General features: G+C 32.2%; 1 protein-coding gene across 1 annotated transcript in view; it reads left to right on the plus strand.

The window, feature by feature from the left end:
- Nucleotides 1–16442, plus strand: part of LOTGIDRAFT_235987 (hypothetical protein) — a gene marked incomplete at both ends in the record, with an annotated part of 46189 nt that overhangs the window by 1725 nt on the left and 28022 nt on the right. The window contains 14 exons of the mRNA XM_009066073.1: nt 1253–1407; nt 2501–2712; nt 3804–4008; nt 6154–6250; nt 6599–6827; nt 7126–7377; nt 7646–7724; nt 7960–8163; nt 8826–8954; nt 9160–9257; nt 10654–10753; nt 11774–11977; nt 13511–13636; nt 15614–15688. Coding sequence (XP_009064321.1) covers nt 1253–1407; nt 2501–2712; nt 3804–4008; nt 6154–6250; nt 6599–6827; nt 7126–7377; nt 7646–7724; nt 7960–8163; nt 8826–8954; nt 9160–9257; nt 10654–10753; nt 11774–11977; nt 13511–13636; nt 15614–15688 — 2165 coding nt within the window. The remainder of the gene's footprint in view (nt 1–1252; nt 1408–2500; nt 2713–3803; nt 4009–6153; nt 6251–6598; nt 6828–7125; nt 7378–7645; nt 7725–7959; nt 8164–8825; nt 8955–9159; nt 9258–10653; nt 10754–11773; nt 11978–13510; nt 13637–15613; nt 15689–16442) is intronic.

The raw sequence follows: 16442 nt of genomic DNA on the forward strand, positions 1-16442 counted from the left end.
ATTCTTACGTTATGATTCATAAATTCTTTTCATGTAATTATCTAGAAACCAGTAGAAATCACTCATAAAATAACACCCTCGGACATATTGTCAGAAGCGTCGTCAATTCATAGGGAATTGGACTTCTATTTGTTTTACTTGCTATAGCTGAATTGCATGCATATATAGCCATTTTCAGAATAAAAATCCAGTATCTGGTTGTGGTGCAATTAAATAAAAACAGTTAAGAAAATTTTAAACTTTTATGCCAACATTTTCATGTTTTTTTCTCCAAATTCTTATAAGGGGTCCATTAATCCTGCATATTTCTAATATAAATTAAAGTATATGTACACACGTACTTGAAGATGTAGAATACAATGATATTGTAATACATCAAAAATTTACTTGCTTTTCATGTGACTTTTGCCCATTTTGAGGTAATGTAAGCAAATTGGTGTAAGAGCCCATCAATGCCTGTCAGTGGCAGTGCCAGTAAGGGTACAGGGGGGAGGTTGGCATTTGCCCCCCTAAGAAAGTAGTTTGTACCCCCACTATATTTTCAACAAATCTTAATGTCTTTTTCTCTAAAATGTGTCAGAATGCACAAAATCAATTCAGACACTATATGATAGGCTTGCGAAATCTTTTCTGATGTAGATTTAAGAATCTGTACACATACTAGAAGATATAGAATATAATGATAATATAATACTATCCTGGTGATTATTGTATTGTATTCAACAGAATCTGTATAGTAATTAATGATAATAGCTGGTCTTGTAATAGATATAATTCTATTATTCTATTAACTACTTTACCATTATTGATTATTATCAACAATAGACACCTAATCAGAAACCTATTCCATGAATCTGGAATTTCAGGAATTAATCAAAGGAATAAAAAAGGCTCTAATCTTTAGTACATGCCAAATGGTGAAGCATGATGGATTGGAAGAGTTGTTCAAAAATAATTGGGATTGTTTAAATTTATTACATTTAAAAAGTTATATTGGTCTCAATATTTGCTTTTGTGGCTGAACTCAATTTCAGCTGTCCATATCACTTTTTAAAATGAAATTCTGACAACCTGTTTGTCTTTAATACGGTATGATTTTCTGCAATACATGTATGGCTATAACAGCTGTCAATTTAAGGCAAGTGTATCTGTATTAATTATATGAAAATGTACCATACATATATACACTGTACTCAAAATTTTAGGTAATTTAAGCTATTTGTGTTGATTTTGATTTCTTTTTTTATTTCAGACCTATTATTTTAGAGGTCCCCCACTTTGCCTCTCTCCGTGGAAAAGAGAGAGAGGTCCAAATACTACGTAGCGATGACGGTGAAAATTGGTATGAACATCCAATGGTTGCCACAGAAGAAGCCGTCAATGATGCTTTAGGGGGAAGCCTCGAAGGTCTGAGCACCCAATCTCTTGCCAGCACCTCTTTAAATAGTTTGTGGAGTGAGCATGCCCTTTTTTGTTTTATTTTAATTTGCTATAGATTCTATTTTTACTTGGTTCAATCTGTGGTTATATGGCACTCAATTTAGTCACCCCAGATATCCCCAGTTTTCCCTATAGCTATCTTTTTTGCACTACACTGGAGTAGCCTAAACATGACATTTGAATAATTTGACATTGCTCATATATATGACTTGACATTGGACATGGTGCTTAAATGATATAAATAGGACCTTGATGAAGTCTTGACATTGCTCTGGAGTAGTCCATACATGGTATTGACATGACATTTGAAAATATAAAATATTATATTGACATTGTACCCAAAAGCCCATACATGTTATTTTAATGATTTGGCTTGCTCTTCAGTTAGTCTTGACATTGCACTAAAATGCACTTGAAATAGAACTTTGGGCTTGAAAAAGAGTCATAAATGTAGCGTGGCACTTTCATGAAAAATTTGTTTCTGACATGGTGCCTAAATAGTTAAATAATCTTTCAATGGCATGGTCATTAAGTCTTATCAGTACATCTAGATAGCCCTGACCTAGCACCTTCATGTATGAAAACCTTTATTATTGTTCTGATTTGTACACACAATTGTTTTATGATCTCAATATCACTTCTTTTTATCAATACTTGGTTGGTTTATTATTTTTCTTTCACTTTAATGTCTACATGTACACTTCAGATCTTTTTAATTTAAATCTTGATGTTTTCTTTGTTTATTGTTGTAAAAAATCCCAAGAGTTTCTTCTTGTAAACAAATTCCAAGCCATCTAGATTTTCAAATCTATGGACGCCCTACAAAGGATCAATGAATGCCTTTTTGTGAGTTCAAGTGCTTTAAGTTGCCAGCAAATAAAGTGAGACAATAGTCAATAGATTTGGTTGTCTGAAAGACAGTTGCATGTGTATGATTCCCAAAAAATCTTTTTGATTGAAAAATTTGAATTGAACGTGGCAGATATTTCCCCTGAATATTAAATTTCTAATTTGATGTTGTGAACTCTCTGTAATGACAATTGTTTTGTTTTATTTTCAGAACTAGATCAAGAAGATGATCTTGCAACTAAAAGAATAACTCGAATTCTCACAACTGACTTCCCACAATATTTCGCTCTAGTTTCACGAATTCGTCAAGAGAACCAGAACATCGGAGAGGAAGGAAATCTTATTAGCTCTACAGTCGTACCACAAGTTCAAGCTGTCTTCCCAGAGGGCACTCTTACAAAGAAAATCAGAGTTGGTCTACAGGTGAGAATTGTTAAGATTGTTTTCATTATTCCAAGATGGCTGACCTCAACAGTAACTGGTCATCTGCTGACAATGAAAAATTTCTGCATTTTACAACTCTGAAAATGTTAGGAAGCCAAGCAGGCTATTTGGTTATTTTAAGGAAATGAAAAAAATTCAAAATAGTGTTTATGTTTGTATCTGTTTTTTGTCCATGGCTTTTAATTGTGTGTTTTTGTCTTCATGACCATTATCATTATACTTTATCATTGCTACGTCATCCATTATCCCTAATTATCACCCATTAATCATTATCTACTGACCTCATTGTCCTTGTCCTATAGCTATGTTATCATTATCATTCTTTCACAACTAATACCCCTAGGGATACCATTACCTTGCATAGCAATCTGATTAAAATACAGATGTAAATGCTTTTTTCATGTTTTTCTGTATGCCATCCATGATCTGAAAAAATTGCTCTGTGACATATGTTCTAGGTCACTAAAAAATTCAACCAATTAAATGTTCTGTTTGTGATAGTTACAGACTACTTGCGAGGAATTATTGGATGTTGACTTGATGATTGGGTAGCATTAAACTAGTTGTGACAAAAGTTTATGAAATAATTCCATCAGATCATGGATAGAAAAAAGAATATAATGAAACTTTTGGACCAGCATTTTAATCAGATTGTCCCGAATTTTTCACCATCAAATTCCTCATCACCATCATAAACTGTTTTTTCTGTGCCTTAAATTCAGTTGGACAAAAGACCTATTTTGAATTTCAGTTCAATATTCAGAATACCTATCTTTAAATGTAAGCACCAACGCTCTACAAGTTTCTTTCCATTTTTTTCATTTGTAGCCTTCATCGGGGCCGGCACCCAGGGCAAGGCTAGTAGAATGTAATCTCTCTGATGACGAGACCTAACTTCTTCCTTTCATTCATTCTTCTGTCTTTCTATATATTTATTTTTCTACAGTTTGTTGTTTGTAGCTGTTATAAAGTAGGCCATATTGCATGATGTATTTATTTTTTCAATGTTTGTACTTAAATTTGTTGTAAACAAAATGTGACCTGGTTGGTTTGGTTTTCCCGTTGATTAGGCACAACCAATTGCTCCAGAACTGGTTGCTAAGCTGCTTGGCAATCGTGTGGCTGTTAGTCCAATCGTAACTGTCGAACCAAGACGCAGAAAGTTCCACAAGCCAATTACTCTGACAATACCTGTGCCAGTGGCCTCACAAAAGGGAATGATAAATCAGTATGGTGGAGAGCGTCCAACATTACGTCTGCTCTATTCTATATCTGGTGAGTACAAGTGCTCTAATAGTTGTCTCCCTTTGATATGGCTGTGTTTGATTGCTGTACTCTTCACTTCATTAATCAAACAAATAACAGAACAACAAACAAACCCAGCCATTAAGTTTATGTATATTAAAGCTGTATTTGTCTAATATTAGAAAGGAATGTCACTAGAATGGAATGATTATTTACAATATGGCCTACATTAGAAAAAGAAATTGTGTTAGTGTATTTTCTTGAAGCTGTTCAGTTCTTACGTTGCCTCTCACTGTTGTTACATCCTGAATGTTTGGATGCATGATGGGTATTTTTATATTTAGTCATGTTGTCATGATCATGATTCAAGATATTTCAAAGGAAAATTTCTCATGATTGGTTGACATGATTTTCAACAAAGTTAATTTAATTTCATTTAATTTTAATGTAAACTAAAAAGGTCTATTGTAACTAATTAGTTCATTTCTATTCCAATCACCAAAACTTGACCAATAACTAAATTCAAAATAAATAGTATAATTCCAGATTATTTTTCTGATTCGCTGTCAGGTCTTCATGTATTAAGCTACACCGAGCTTAAAATTTGCGTAATCAAAACCATCGTAAAAACATCAAAGCTTATTACTGAGCTTAAAATTCCATGCATTAACAAATCTACAAGATGAACAGAATTTATTTTCTGCTATTATAATTTTATAAAAAATGTTTAATTGGATAATCAAGAACTCAAAATTTAAGATGTAACCTTGGCAGCGAATGACCTACTAATATGATATTTTATCTTTTTTCTACTAATCATCCAGAGTTTTACAGCATCCCCTTCCACTTTAATTGTCCTCAGCAAGACAAGAACCCTCCTCACCAAAACTAAATAGAATCACAAAGCAGAAGCAATATTTAAAGAGACATTTCTAAAATTCCAGGAATTGTAGCATTTCAATGGTGAAATTTTCATCATTGAAAGTACATCGTAGTGAATCAAATTACCATATATATGGATGGGAGTATATCTCTAGGTCTCTAAAATGTTTCTTAAAGGGATATATTAAAAAAAAAACATGCCCTACCAACAGTAAGAGCTGCATTTCAGCCTTTTATTTAGACTTTAGACTTTTTATTAAACTTTAGAAATGTTTCTTGATTGCTGAAGATCATATTTACTAATAATATATTTCTTAATTATTTGCTGCCAATAGGGAACAACCATGGACGAGGTAAATTTTCAATATACAATCTTGTTGTCTTGTATATTTTTCTTGTATATTTTTCTTGTATAATTTTTCTTGTATATTTATTACTGTATATTTATCATTAATTTTCGACCCATTAAATGAAGTATATCCTATTATCGCATGCATAACATTGGATAACACTTTCTACATTACATAGAGAAAAAATAGTCTGCCATTGATATACAAATCTATATAGCATGAAAAGTGTCCCAAAATTTAAATCTTTTCCTTATCATTTACAGAATAGTCTTAATGGGTGGAGATTTTAAATTCCATTTGAAATCAATTCTATGATTTCATCATTTCTAAATTTAATATTTATTTTCTTACTATTCGGTTTCTTGAAAGACATTGTTTTTTGTTTTTCATTTTATTTTTATAACCTCTCATAATTTACTTATGCATGACAAATATAAAATTGTTTTTATTTTATTTTGTTTTGTTTTTGTACCGGTACTTGTAAATACATTGACATATGTTGTTTTTGCCTTTTATTTGGCAGTAAGGGTTAAAACACCAACTTTACGGTTATCATCACTGATGTATAAAACTGACCATTATCCTTTTTCATAGTTACTGCATGTAATGTTACTGCATATCTCAATTGTTCCAATTGATGCTATCAGTGTCCCCAATACACATAAAACATTTAGAAAACCTCTCTTTACAATCCCTTTAAGTTTTATGTAACATAGACATTAGAGAGGCTGCTAGTCTTAAAAGGCTTTAAGCTGTTAATTTCCAAACCTTCAAGCAATTTGATTATTGCTGAATGTCTAGTTCATTGAATTAGGCTTTAAATTTGAAAACAAATATGGGTTCATGTAAATGGATGTTATATATTTGTACTGCAGTTTAAAGATACTATTGTGAATAACCAATAACAAAATGTTTATTCAGTTGATAATTTGTATGTTTACAGGAGAGAAAGATCCTGCTATATGGGAAGATATAACAGAAAATAAACCTATGACTCTAGTGAACGATTGTGTATCTTTTACTACTACAGTTTCTGCAAGGTAAGTTTTGAGTTTAACTATGAAAGACTGTAAAATCAAGGAGAAAAAATATTCCAATGCCTTTTTCCTGTGCTATTGTTAAATCATTCTGATGAGTGGTGAAAGGATGTGAATAGAAAATAACACATCTGTGTCCACAATTTTTCAAAGTTTGAGAATCTGTTCCGAAATATTTCATATATATGTCACAGGTCTCAAAATTTTTGCTGTAGTGCCTACACTAATTAAAGCAGAAACATTATTATAGATTCATGGAAGATGTCCCTTATCTGCATGGATTAAGGAATTCTTAGCTATCACCTTGAAAGGTATAGGGTGTAAAACTCCATTTGATTTGAATTTTTGCAGATTCTGGTTGATTGATTGTCAGAATGTAAATGAAGCCACTCAAATGGCAACATTACTCTACAGAGAAGCCATTACAGTACCCTACATGGCTAAATTTGTGGTATTTGCTAAACGTACTGCCCAGGAAGAAGGAAAGTTAAGAATGTTCTGTATGACAGATGATAAGATTGACAAGACATTAGAAAAACAGGAGAGATTTTCAGAAGTAGCTAGAAGTCGAGACATAGAGGTAAGTCAGTCCTTTTCAGAGAGATTTATTTTTCTTGCTGAAAATCAATGTTATCAAGTCAGCTACAGGTGCAGAACATGTAATATGCTCTTCTGCTAATAAGTTTTGTTAAGTCTGCTCTTTTGAGAAACCATTGTTTCACTAAGAAGTCTAATGCAAGTAATGTTACATGCAAGACTTTTGTTCAACAGAGGATTGATCTCTTTAAAAATCCAAAAATAGAGATTCTGTACAATCACCATTTCTTTCTTCTCTGTTTATGGAATCACCTCTGTTTATCATTTGACTCGCTTTCTAGGTGTTAGAAGGTCGACCACAATATATAGAGATGGCTGGAAATCTCATCCCTGTCACCAAGTCAGGAGACCAACTTCATGTTAACTTCCGAGCATTTAGAGAGAACAGACTGCCCTGTACTGTAAAGGTTAGAGACCTGGATCAAGAACCATCAGCTAGAGTTGCCTTCATGAAAGAACCTAAAGTTGGAAGAGGAGAGGCACCACAACAACCTATATGTAACCTCAATATCTCTCTTGGAGATACCATTAAGGTGAGTACTTTAGAATAGAGGGGTATATTCATGGTCCAAGAATAGATACTACTTGGAAGGATGGTGTCATGGTGATATGCCTGAATCTTTGGGAACGAAGGCTACCTAGTCTTAGCTTTTCCTGCCTTAATTTTGGCAAATCAGTCCAACTGAAATTTATCACTACATGAATTTGTTGATGAGGGTAACGTGTTGGGAATATGTAGGGTTGTTATAGCATTGTTTATCTATTGGTGTGGTTGAATTTGCAATTTTCTATCTTTTGCAGTCTGATTCCATGGAACTGAATACAGCTGCAGCATTAGAAGCTAATCAAAGACATTTATTATTACGTGAGCAAGGTTTAGGTAAGTCAATGATCTCAAAAACTTCTGAAGTGACAAGTCAGTGTTTAAATAGGAATTTCTAAGAATTTCTCATACATGGTTGACAAAACTTTTATTGAACAGAACATTTAATTGATTGAATTATGCCATCTAGAACCAATGGTACATAAAATTTCTTCAGATTATAAATGGTAAAAGGCTGTGTTTAAGGTTTAAACTGAGTTATTTCTTGAGTTTTAATTTCTGTCCATTTCAGTTGTTAAAGATACCATTAAACGTGGTCAGATGAGATTAAGTGATATAGCTGATAATGTACGAGGTGATTGGGTAATACTAGCTCAACAGTTAGACATACGTATGACAGATATCAACTCCATTAAAAATGAATATAACAATGTCAATGATCAAGCTCTAGCCATGTTACAGTTATGGGTGGAAAGAAATAAAGAACAAGCCACAGGTATGTAGAAGCTTAATCACTAACTAACAGTGTTTGAAATTAGTATTTAGAGCTTTCTCTTTTATAAAAGAGCATCATAGGTTTTGTGTTCTTCACAGGAATATTGGCTTTGTGTTCTTCACAGGAACATTGGCTTTGTGTTCTTCACTGGAACATAAGCTTTGTGTTATATACAGGAACATAAGCTTTGTGTTCAGTACAGGAGCATTGGCTTTGTGTTCTTCACAGGAACATGAGCATTGGCTTTGTGTTCTTCACAGGAACATGAGCATTGGCTTTGTGTTCTTCACAGAAGTATTAGCTTTATGATCTATTAAAGAGCAGGAGCATGATCATTGGTTTGTGGTCTGTGCAGGAGTATTAGTTTTAGTGTTCTGAACAGCAGCAGTAGCTTTATGTTCTGTACAGGTTCATCAACTTTATGTTCTAAATAAGAGCATTTGCTTAGTTTGTGTTCTATACAGAAGCAATGGCTTTGTTTGTGTTCTGTACAGGAGCATAGACTCTATGTTCTATGCAGAATCCTTCGCTTTGTGTTCTGTGCAGGTACATTGTCCTGTGATCAATACAAGAGCATCAACCTTGTGTTCTGCACAAATATAAAGACTTATTGGGAAAACAAATGTGAAAAGAGAATTGAGTTGTATTTCTGTATATTAAAGGTAATGTGTTAGAGAGTGCCTTACGTAAGATCAATCGTGAGGATGTAGTCAAGAGCTGTATGTATGACATGGAAACTGTAGATGATGTAGTAGAAGAAGCAGCAGCTCGTGTTGCTATGGACCAATCTGGTAAGTTCTGGACACCTCAGAATTTCATATAACAGAAGAATTAAAATCTTTTTTGTCACATCTCATTTCGGCTGTCGAGTACAAGAAATTGGATAAAAATGACAGTAACTGTAAATGCACCTCTGTTAGCTTGTTCTAAAACTGTTATGGATCAAATTCAATCAAAATGTATGGGTTTCCATAAATTTTGATGATTCTATTGCAGGTTTCGACACCTTTAAAGAAGAGGTTGGTATTTCGAAAGACTCCATTAAACGTGGTATGTCTTTAGATGTGCAATATGATGAACAAGATATGATTAAGGTAAGAGACAACGCATTTTCCTTTTTACACCATTTCATACTAACCACTCATTGGCTTATACTTCACATAGATTAACATAGACAGTAAGCATAGGCATAGTATCAGGCATAGCCTCTAATAATAATTTCAGTCTAACCAATTCATATAAATACCCCTTGGTGCTGAAGCTAATTTTAAAAACCTTTCTGTATCATTTAATGGGTGAAAGTGTAGAAGAACGCTTAAAATCTTAAAAGGATTAAACAATGGAATTGTCAATTTAGATGCTTTCAGTATTATTTTTGTGTCTACCTGTTTTATTTTTTGGCTTCTGTCACTGTCAGATGCTTTCATTCATCATTGCACCTCAACAACGCTGTCAAATCCAATCCTTATCTTTTGCATGCTGATGCTGTGTCTACCTTATCAAAATTAGAGGCTAGATGAAATTAAGGTGAGCAGTTGTCTCCCTTCTTTCTATTCTCAATTCTGGCTGCATTTTTTTGTGCTTTCTTTCTATAAATTTCAAAATTACTCTTTGAACTTTTCTCCAAAATAATTTGATATTGAGTAGAAGGCTAGAATTTTTTTATTATCAAATTTGCATGCAATATCTTGCATTCTTCTTTCAACTTTTAAGTCTTTTCCACCACACTGTGCATGTTGTTTATGTCGAGCACAGATATTTGGTGAATATGTTTTAGGGTCCGTAGATTTTGAATGATAGCGTTACTTGTTTTTTTGAGTAGCTTTAGACTTAGTCTATCATAATTGATTATCAAATTTGATTGGTCTAGAAACTTGATAAAATGGGGTCTCAATTACTGTATTGCAAGTAAAAAAAATATGTCCACGTTTTTAAAAAATGCCTTACGCCAAAGTTAATCAGGGTTTGTCAATTCAGCATCTCTCTTGAGGAATCTACGTAGATAAAAATATTATCTTGTAGCTCGAGAAATCTGGTTTTATCTGTTTCTCATCGGTAGATCACATCTTAGTAACGGGTAGGGCTAATAACCTTGTTATATTTATTGCTGCCCAATTAATGTTGCTTAAAATTGTTGGACTCTATTGAATAACATGCTTGTTCATTCTTGTAGCTTGTAGAGTTATCTTGGCATCTTTAATACTTTATTAGATTAAGAACTATTATTGCAAAAAATCTAACATACATCTGTTGTTATAAGCGTTGGTCACAGTTTTTAGTATTACACTGACACTGGAGGTTTTTTTGCAAATATTTGAAGTGTCTTTGGTTACACTACATTACTTTGTATCTCACCATCTTAGCTTTAGAATATTTGAAAAGATTTTAGGAACAAAAAGCAGGCTTGATCTACATGTATCTTAGCATTGGCATGCTCTTTAATTCTCATTCCTTATTTTCCTGAAACTCTGCAGTCTTTGTGTTTTACAGGAATCTGAATCTGCTGCAGAAGAATCAAGTCCTAGTAGTGAGCGTGGTTCTTTAGCGGGCCATCCTGATAGAGCAGCACCTCAAGCAATTGCTGAAGAAGGTTGGTATTTCTAAATTTTGACCTTCAACTTTTGGAAGAAATGAACAAACAAAACATTTTGAAAATCTTCCAAATACATTGGTTAAATGTATAAAATTTATTGTCTTAACAACATTTTTAATGGTGTTTTGGAAGGGTGACTCTAAATAAAACCCACAACCCTTAAAAATAGTATTAAATCCCACAAACTTCCAGCAGTTTTCTTGAAATTTTCTGCCTTCTGTTCACCAATCGGTAGAATCATTTGTAGAAAACTTTGTAGGATTTACCGGTACTAAATTTTGAAGGATTTGGTTTTGTAAGGGTCTCCCTATACCTTATGTTTTCTGAACTAAAATAATTGTAAAAAATTGTGCTTTTACATATATATTATATTGGCTTAGTGTGATTTGTGCTTTCAATGTCTTTAAGGTGACTATATATTGAATACTGTAAATAACAATGCTGCACCACAATGAGTAACATGCATTCATTTTCAAAATGTGTAATGGTTATTTGAATCACTATAAATATATGATATTTGGAATTACTGTGTATTTGCGTGTATAGTATCTACAGGAGTTTCTACTTTATAAATTATCAAAAACTTAAAAGGATTGTAAAGAGAACTTCTGAAATTTTTATGTGTTTCTGGGACACTGATAGCACGATTCTAATTTTCTGTCAGGTGTCTGCAATTCCACAAAAAATAAGTGTTTGACGTCATTTATTGAAAAATTTGCTTGTATCACATAAGGCACCATGTGATTAGTGACATCAGCTGTTAGTTTAAGTTGAATTGCAGGAATCACAGACGTATGATTAAAAATTAGAATGATGCAAATTGATACTATCATTGTCCCCGATACAAGAAACATTTAGAAAACCTCGTACAATTTTTAAGACTATATTTGTGTTTTCAATATGAATGATAATTGGAAAATGAGTGCATGCAAGATGGCTAAATTAATTTGTATTATAATGAAAAAAAATGTACAATTGTGGAGCTTTTATAAAATACTGCTTTTTCCTGCCTACCAGCTTCCAGTTCCCGACCCTCATCTATATCTGAAGATTTCTCAGTGCATGTTGACCATAGACGTCCGGTTGCAAAAGCCAAAACTCCTGAAGAACGTGAAGCAATATCTCAGAAGAAGAAAGATGCCTATGTCAACTTACTATCAGAATTTGACAAATTGCAAGAAGAGAAAGAACAAAAGGAGGCTTCTTTACGTTCTTACCAAGGTGTGTGTTATTAATTGGCTTGCAAAGTTCATCATAGCATCACCATTTTAACTTATAGTCTATCACTTTCTGCATACAAGTTTATCTTTATGATTTCGTTAGGGAATTCATTTCATTTGTCATCATAAATCTGTTAGGGATTTCAACTAACACATTCTGTATTCAATTTCATTACTATCATTTTGTTAGAGACTTCTTATATCACGACTATAGCATTGCATTCTGTAAGAGACTTCATTTTTATCACAATTATAGCATTACATTCTGCATACAACTTAATCTTTATCATTTTGTTAGGGACTTCTTATATCACAATTATAGCATTACAGTTGTAAGAGACATTTTTACCTTTATATCATTACCATATTCTGCATACAACTTCATCTTTATCTTGATCATTTTGATAAGGACTTCATTTATCACAATTACATAATTGTATTCTTTAAGAGACTTCATTTTTATCACCACTGAATTATCGCATTCTGCATACAACTTCATCACTATCATTTTGATAAGGACTTCATTTATCACAATTACATAATTGTATTCTTTAAGAGACTTCATTTTTATCACCACTGAATTATCGCATTCTGCATACAACTTCATCACTATCATTTTGATAGGGACTTCATTTATCACAATTACATTATTGTATTCTTTAAGAGACTTCATTTTTATCACCACTTAATTATCACATTCTGCTTACAACTTCATCACTATCATTTTGATAGGGACTTCATTTATCACAATTATAGCATTGCATTCTTTAAGAAACTTCATTTTTATCGCCATTTAATTACCACATTCTGCATACAACTTCATCACTATCATTTTGAAAGGGACTTCATTTCCAGCCAAGCTAACCTTGACATTGCATAATATTTTTGACGTTACTTCAGAAGGGCATAGATATTGTGACATTGCAATTTGTATAGAACTCTTAATCAATCATAATCACAATTCTTAAACCATCTCAATTCTTAATTTATCACTATCACAATAGTTAAACTATCACAACCACAATTCTGAATCTATGATAAAAAATACCATCACAATTTTTAATCTATCATAATCAAAATCCATCACGATTGCCATTTGAAACTCTCTTTTTTAAAGCATCACTCTTACACAATTTGGTCACAAAAAGCAAAAAACCCAAGTATCTTAGTGTGGTTATTGCATGGTTTTCTACAGAGCATAATTGACTTGAAACAAAGATTTATCAATTTACATCAAGTGGTGCTTAGTAACATCATTCTGTTTTGTGCTGTTGAGTCATTTTTCATCATTATCATCATTATTTTCCTTTAAAGTTTCATATAAATGTGCTTTTTGCAGCAAGTAACTTCATTGTTATGTGCTGTGAAGTCATTTTTCATTGTCGTCATTTTTTCCTTTCATATAAGTGTTTTTTTGTAACAAGTAACTTCAAATCTGTTATGTATCTGTTGTCTTGTCATTTTTCATCATAACATTCATTTTCTTGTGCAATTTCATTCATTCCTTAATTCATTCTCAATCTTTCAACATTAGAAATAGATGATAAAGAATCAATAGCAGAAGAGGAAATAGTCCAAACTTCCAGAGACGAAATTGACTTCATCAGTAGTACAGATCATCAAGCCACTCAGGCAGCTCCAGGTCGATTACCAAGTGAAGGTACATAGTTTCACCATGGCATAATGTTGTTCCACCCCACCCTATCTTCCTGTGTTAATATTTTTCAGTTTTCGGCATGGTTTTTTCAGTTCTGATGTTAATTTTCAGCATGTTCTCTAACATTTCAGCATTATTAATATCTAATTTATGTTCACGTTATTTTTGTATGCAAGTTAACATGTTATGAATGTTTTTTTTTTTATTCGAAGAAATTTGGCAATCTTAGACAATCAGTACTAATAGAAATCATTATACATAACATCTTTGATGAAAATAAAGGTGAAAGTTTTCTATTCAAAACATTATCAGGGCAGAAGTGGAAAATATTTTCGAGTAAAAAATTGTGTGCATATGCATCTTTGTGCATGTATTTTTGGCTTGCCTCTCCCAATTGAGTTTGCTATATGCTTATGATTTTAAATGCATATCCACATTAAAATTCTCTAGACTGAAGTTGCCAAATTTCAAAACCATATTGTTATTGTATATTAAGCATCTTAGAAGTAATGAATGTTCACTATATATTAATGTACACTTAATATTATAATTTGATATGTCTAAGGGTGCAAAAATATTTGTCTACATCCCAGTCCGATTCAGATTATAGATATGAATAGTTCACTTTATCTTTAGGTAGTTTAAAAGGATTGTAAAGAGGTTTTCTAAATTTTTTATGTGTATCAGGAACACTGATAGCATCAATTTGAACCATTCCAATTTTCAGTCAGATGTCTGTGGTTCCTGCAATTGCACTAAAAATAAGTGTTTCATGACAATCACTAATTGCAAAATATACTTTATCAAACAAGGCTCTTTAGTTTTAAGACACTTTAGTGGAATTGCAGGAACCACAGATGCCTGATTAAAACTCCGACTGATGCTAATTGATGCTATCAAGTGTCCCTGATACACAAAAAATGTAGAAAACCTTTTTACAATCTCTTTAAGTAGTAATGAACAAAATGTAAGTTTCAAATTACTATTTATACTACCCAAAATTAAAGAGATCTGTACCTGTTTATAATATGAATTGGACCGGAATTTGCACAAATATTTTTGCTTGACCATAAAAAAAGGGTCAACTAGATGGGCTACTAAATTTGATGTCAACTCAATTTACTTATGTTTTTCAAGATCTATTTTTGTTCTCAAAAGGTACTATTACTAATGTTTGGCTCTTGGTACTCTGTCATATGCAAGCATAATTGCACCTTAAGTGTTGTCAAACTTTTTGATGTTGTAAATTTGGCATTATATGATGTCAATTATGTATGTATTATAAACACTGTCATAGCAAAAAGCATTGGATATAATTGTCTGAAGATTTCAGTCATCTGGAAAACGTTTCAAAATGAAAATCCAACATCAGATTGCACTACAATAAAATATAGCGCGATAGCCTATATATATATATATATATCAATGAAATGACAGTCTTAGATAGCATAATACGATTATCATTGATATTCTAATGGAAAAATGTCACTTTAGTAGTAATTTTGATTAAATTGAAGATATATCAGGTGGCAGATTTACACTCTGAAATGTGCAAGGGTGAGCAAGACACAAGGTCCATCAGCTATTAAGTCAAATTTATATTTTAATGAATAATGATAAAAATATAAATATCAAAATAATATTAAATCAAATTATAATTGAATATTTAAATGGTACATACCATTAATCACAAATATTATATGCACGGATGTGAAGAGCTTTATACACAAACAAGAGAAGTACAACAACTTAAAATTTTTGGAAAATAGATTATGTTAAATAAGATATCGATTTATTCACCAACGAGATGATTTAAATCCAAACATCAAACATCTTTTTTTGGTACATAAATTCTTAGGTTTTTAAAAGAGCTCTGCACAAACACAATAAATGCAACTTGAAAAAAAAAATTGCATTTTTGGAATGTGCTTGTCTTGATGATTTTGCTAATGCTTGTGGTGTTTGGCTAATTGCTTGCAGGAGATTCTGGCGCCATTGATGATGAAGTAGTTAAGACACCACCCCCTAGCCCTACAGAACAAACATCAGTCACAGGTAGTAATTATATTTTTAGATAACTTTTCTCGAATGATATTTAACGTCTATATTATATTCTTATTCTAAATCTTAGAAATCAATTGATAGTTTGCTATCATAAGCTCTATGTCGAAAATGATTGCTGAGAATTTGATTTATGATTTGCAAATTATAGAATCTATATGGTCAGTCAATCAGTCCAAGTAAAGTTCTTGAAGAAACTTGTGGTTGAACTTGGTGAAATTCTGAAAAGTTGCGTAAAAGGTGTAGAAACTAATTTTTGGAAAGTTATGTTCAGCTTCAGAGTTATTAATGTTTCATTTTGGTGATTCCTACTGCCAGTGCAGTGTAAATTTGCACTAAAACGTTCTTTAGCAAAGAATCTGTCAATTGATTTCTAGTTATTTATTGCAAGCATGTGTGAGAATTTCATACCAATATATAACAAATATAACTTTTCTGTAACAGTTCATAGAGTTATTTATACTTAATGATTTGTATTTGCAAGATTTGTAGGACAGATTCCTTTCTTTAGATTAGACAATAGGCTAGATGACTTTCATCCCAATCTAAGAAAAAATTTCATCACTAAACTTGTCATTTTTTCTTAACAAATTATCTGACCAAAAGGGAATTTTTCTAATGAAAAAATTTTAGACACGTGTCATTTTCCTGAAGGCTAAAATATTCCTTTTTCTTGAAGAGAAATGAAAGTGTCTCAAGCCATCATTACTTTTACTCTGACAGAGGGGAGCAGACTATCATGCATACT

Source organism: Lottia gigantea (genome assembly GCF_000327385.1).
Source record: "Lottia gigantea unplaced genomic scaffold LOTGIsca_73, whole genome shotgun sequence".
In the NCBI taxonomy this organism is placed as follows: domain Eukaryota; kingdom Metazoa; phylum Mollusca; class Gastropoda; family Lottiidae; genus Lottia; species Lottia gigantea.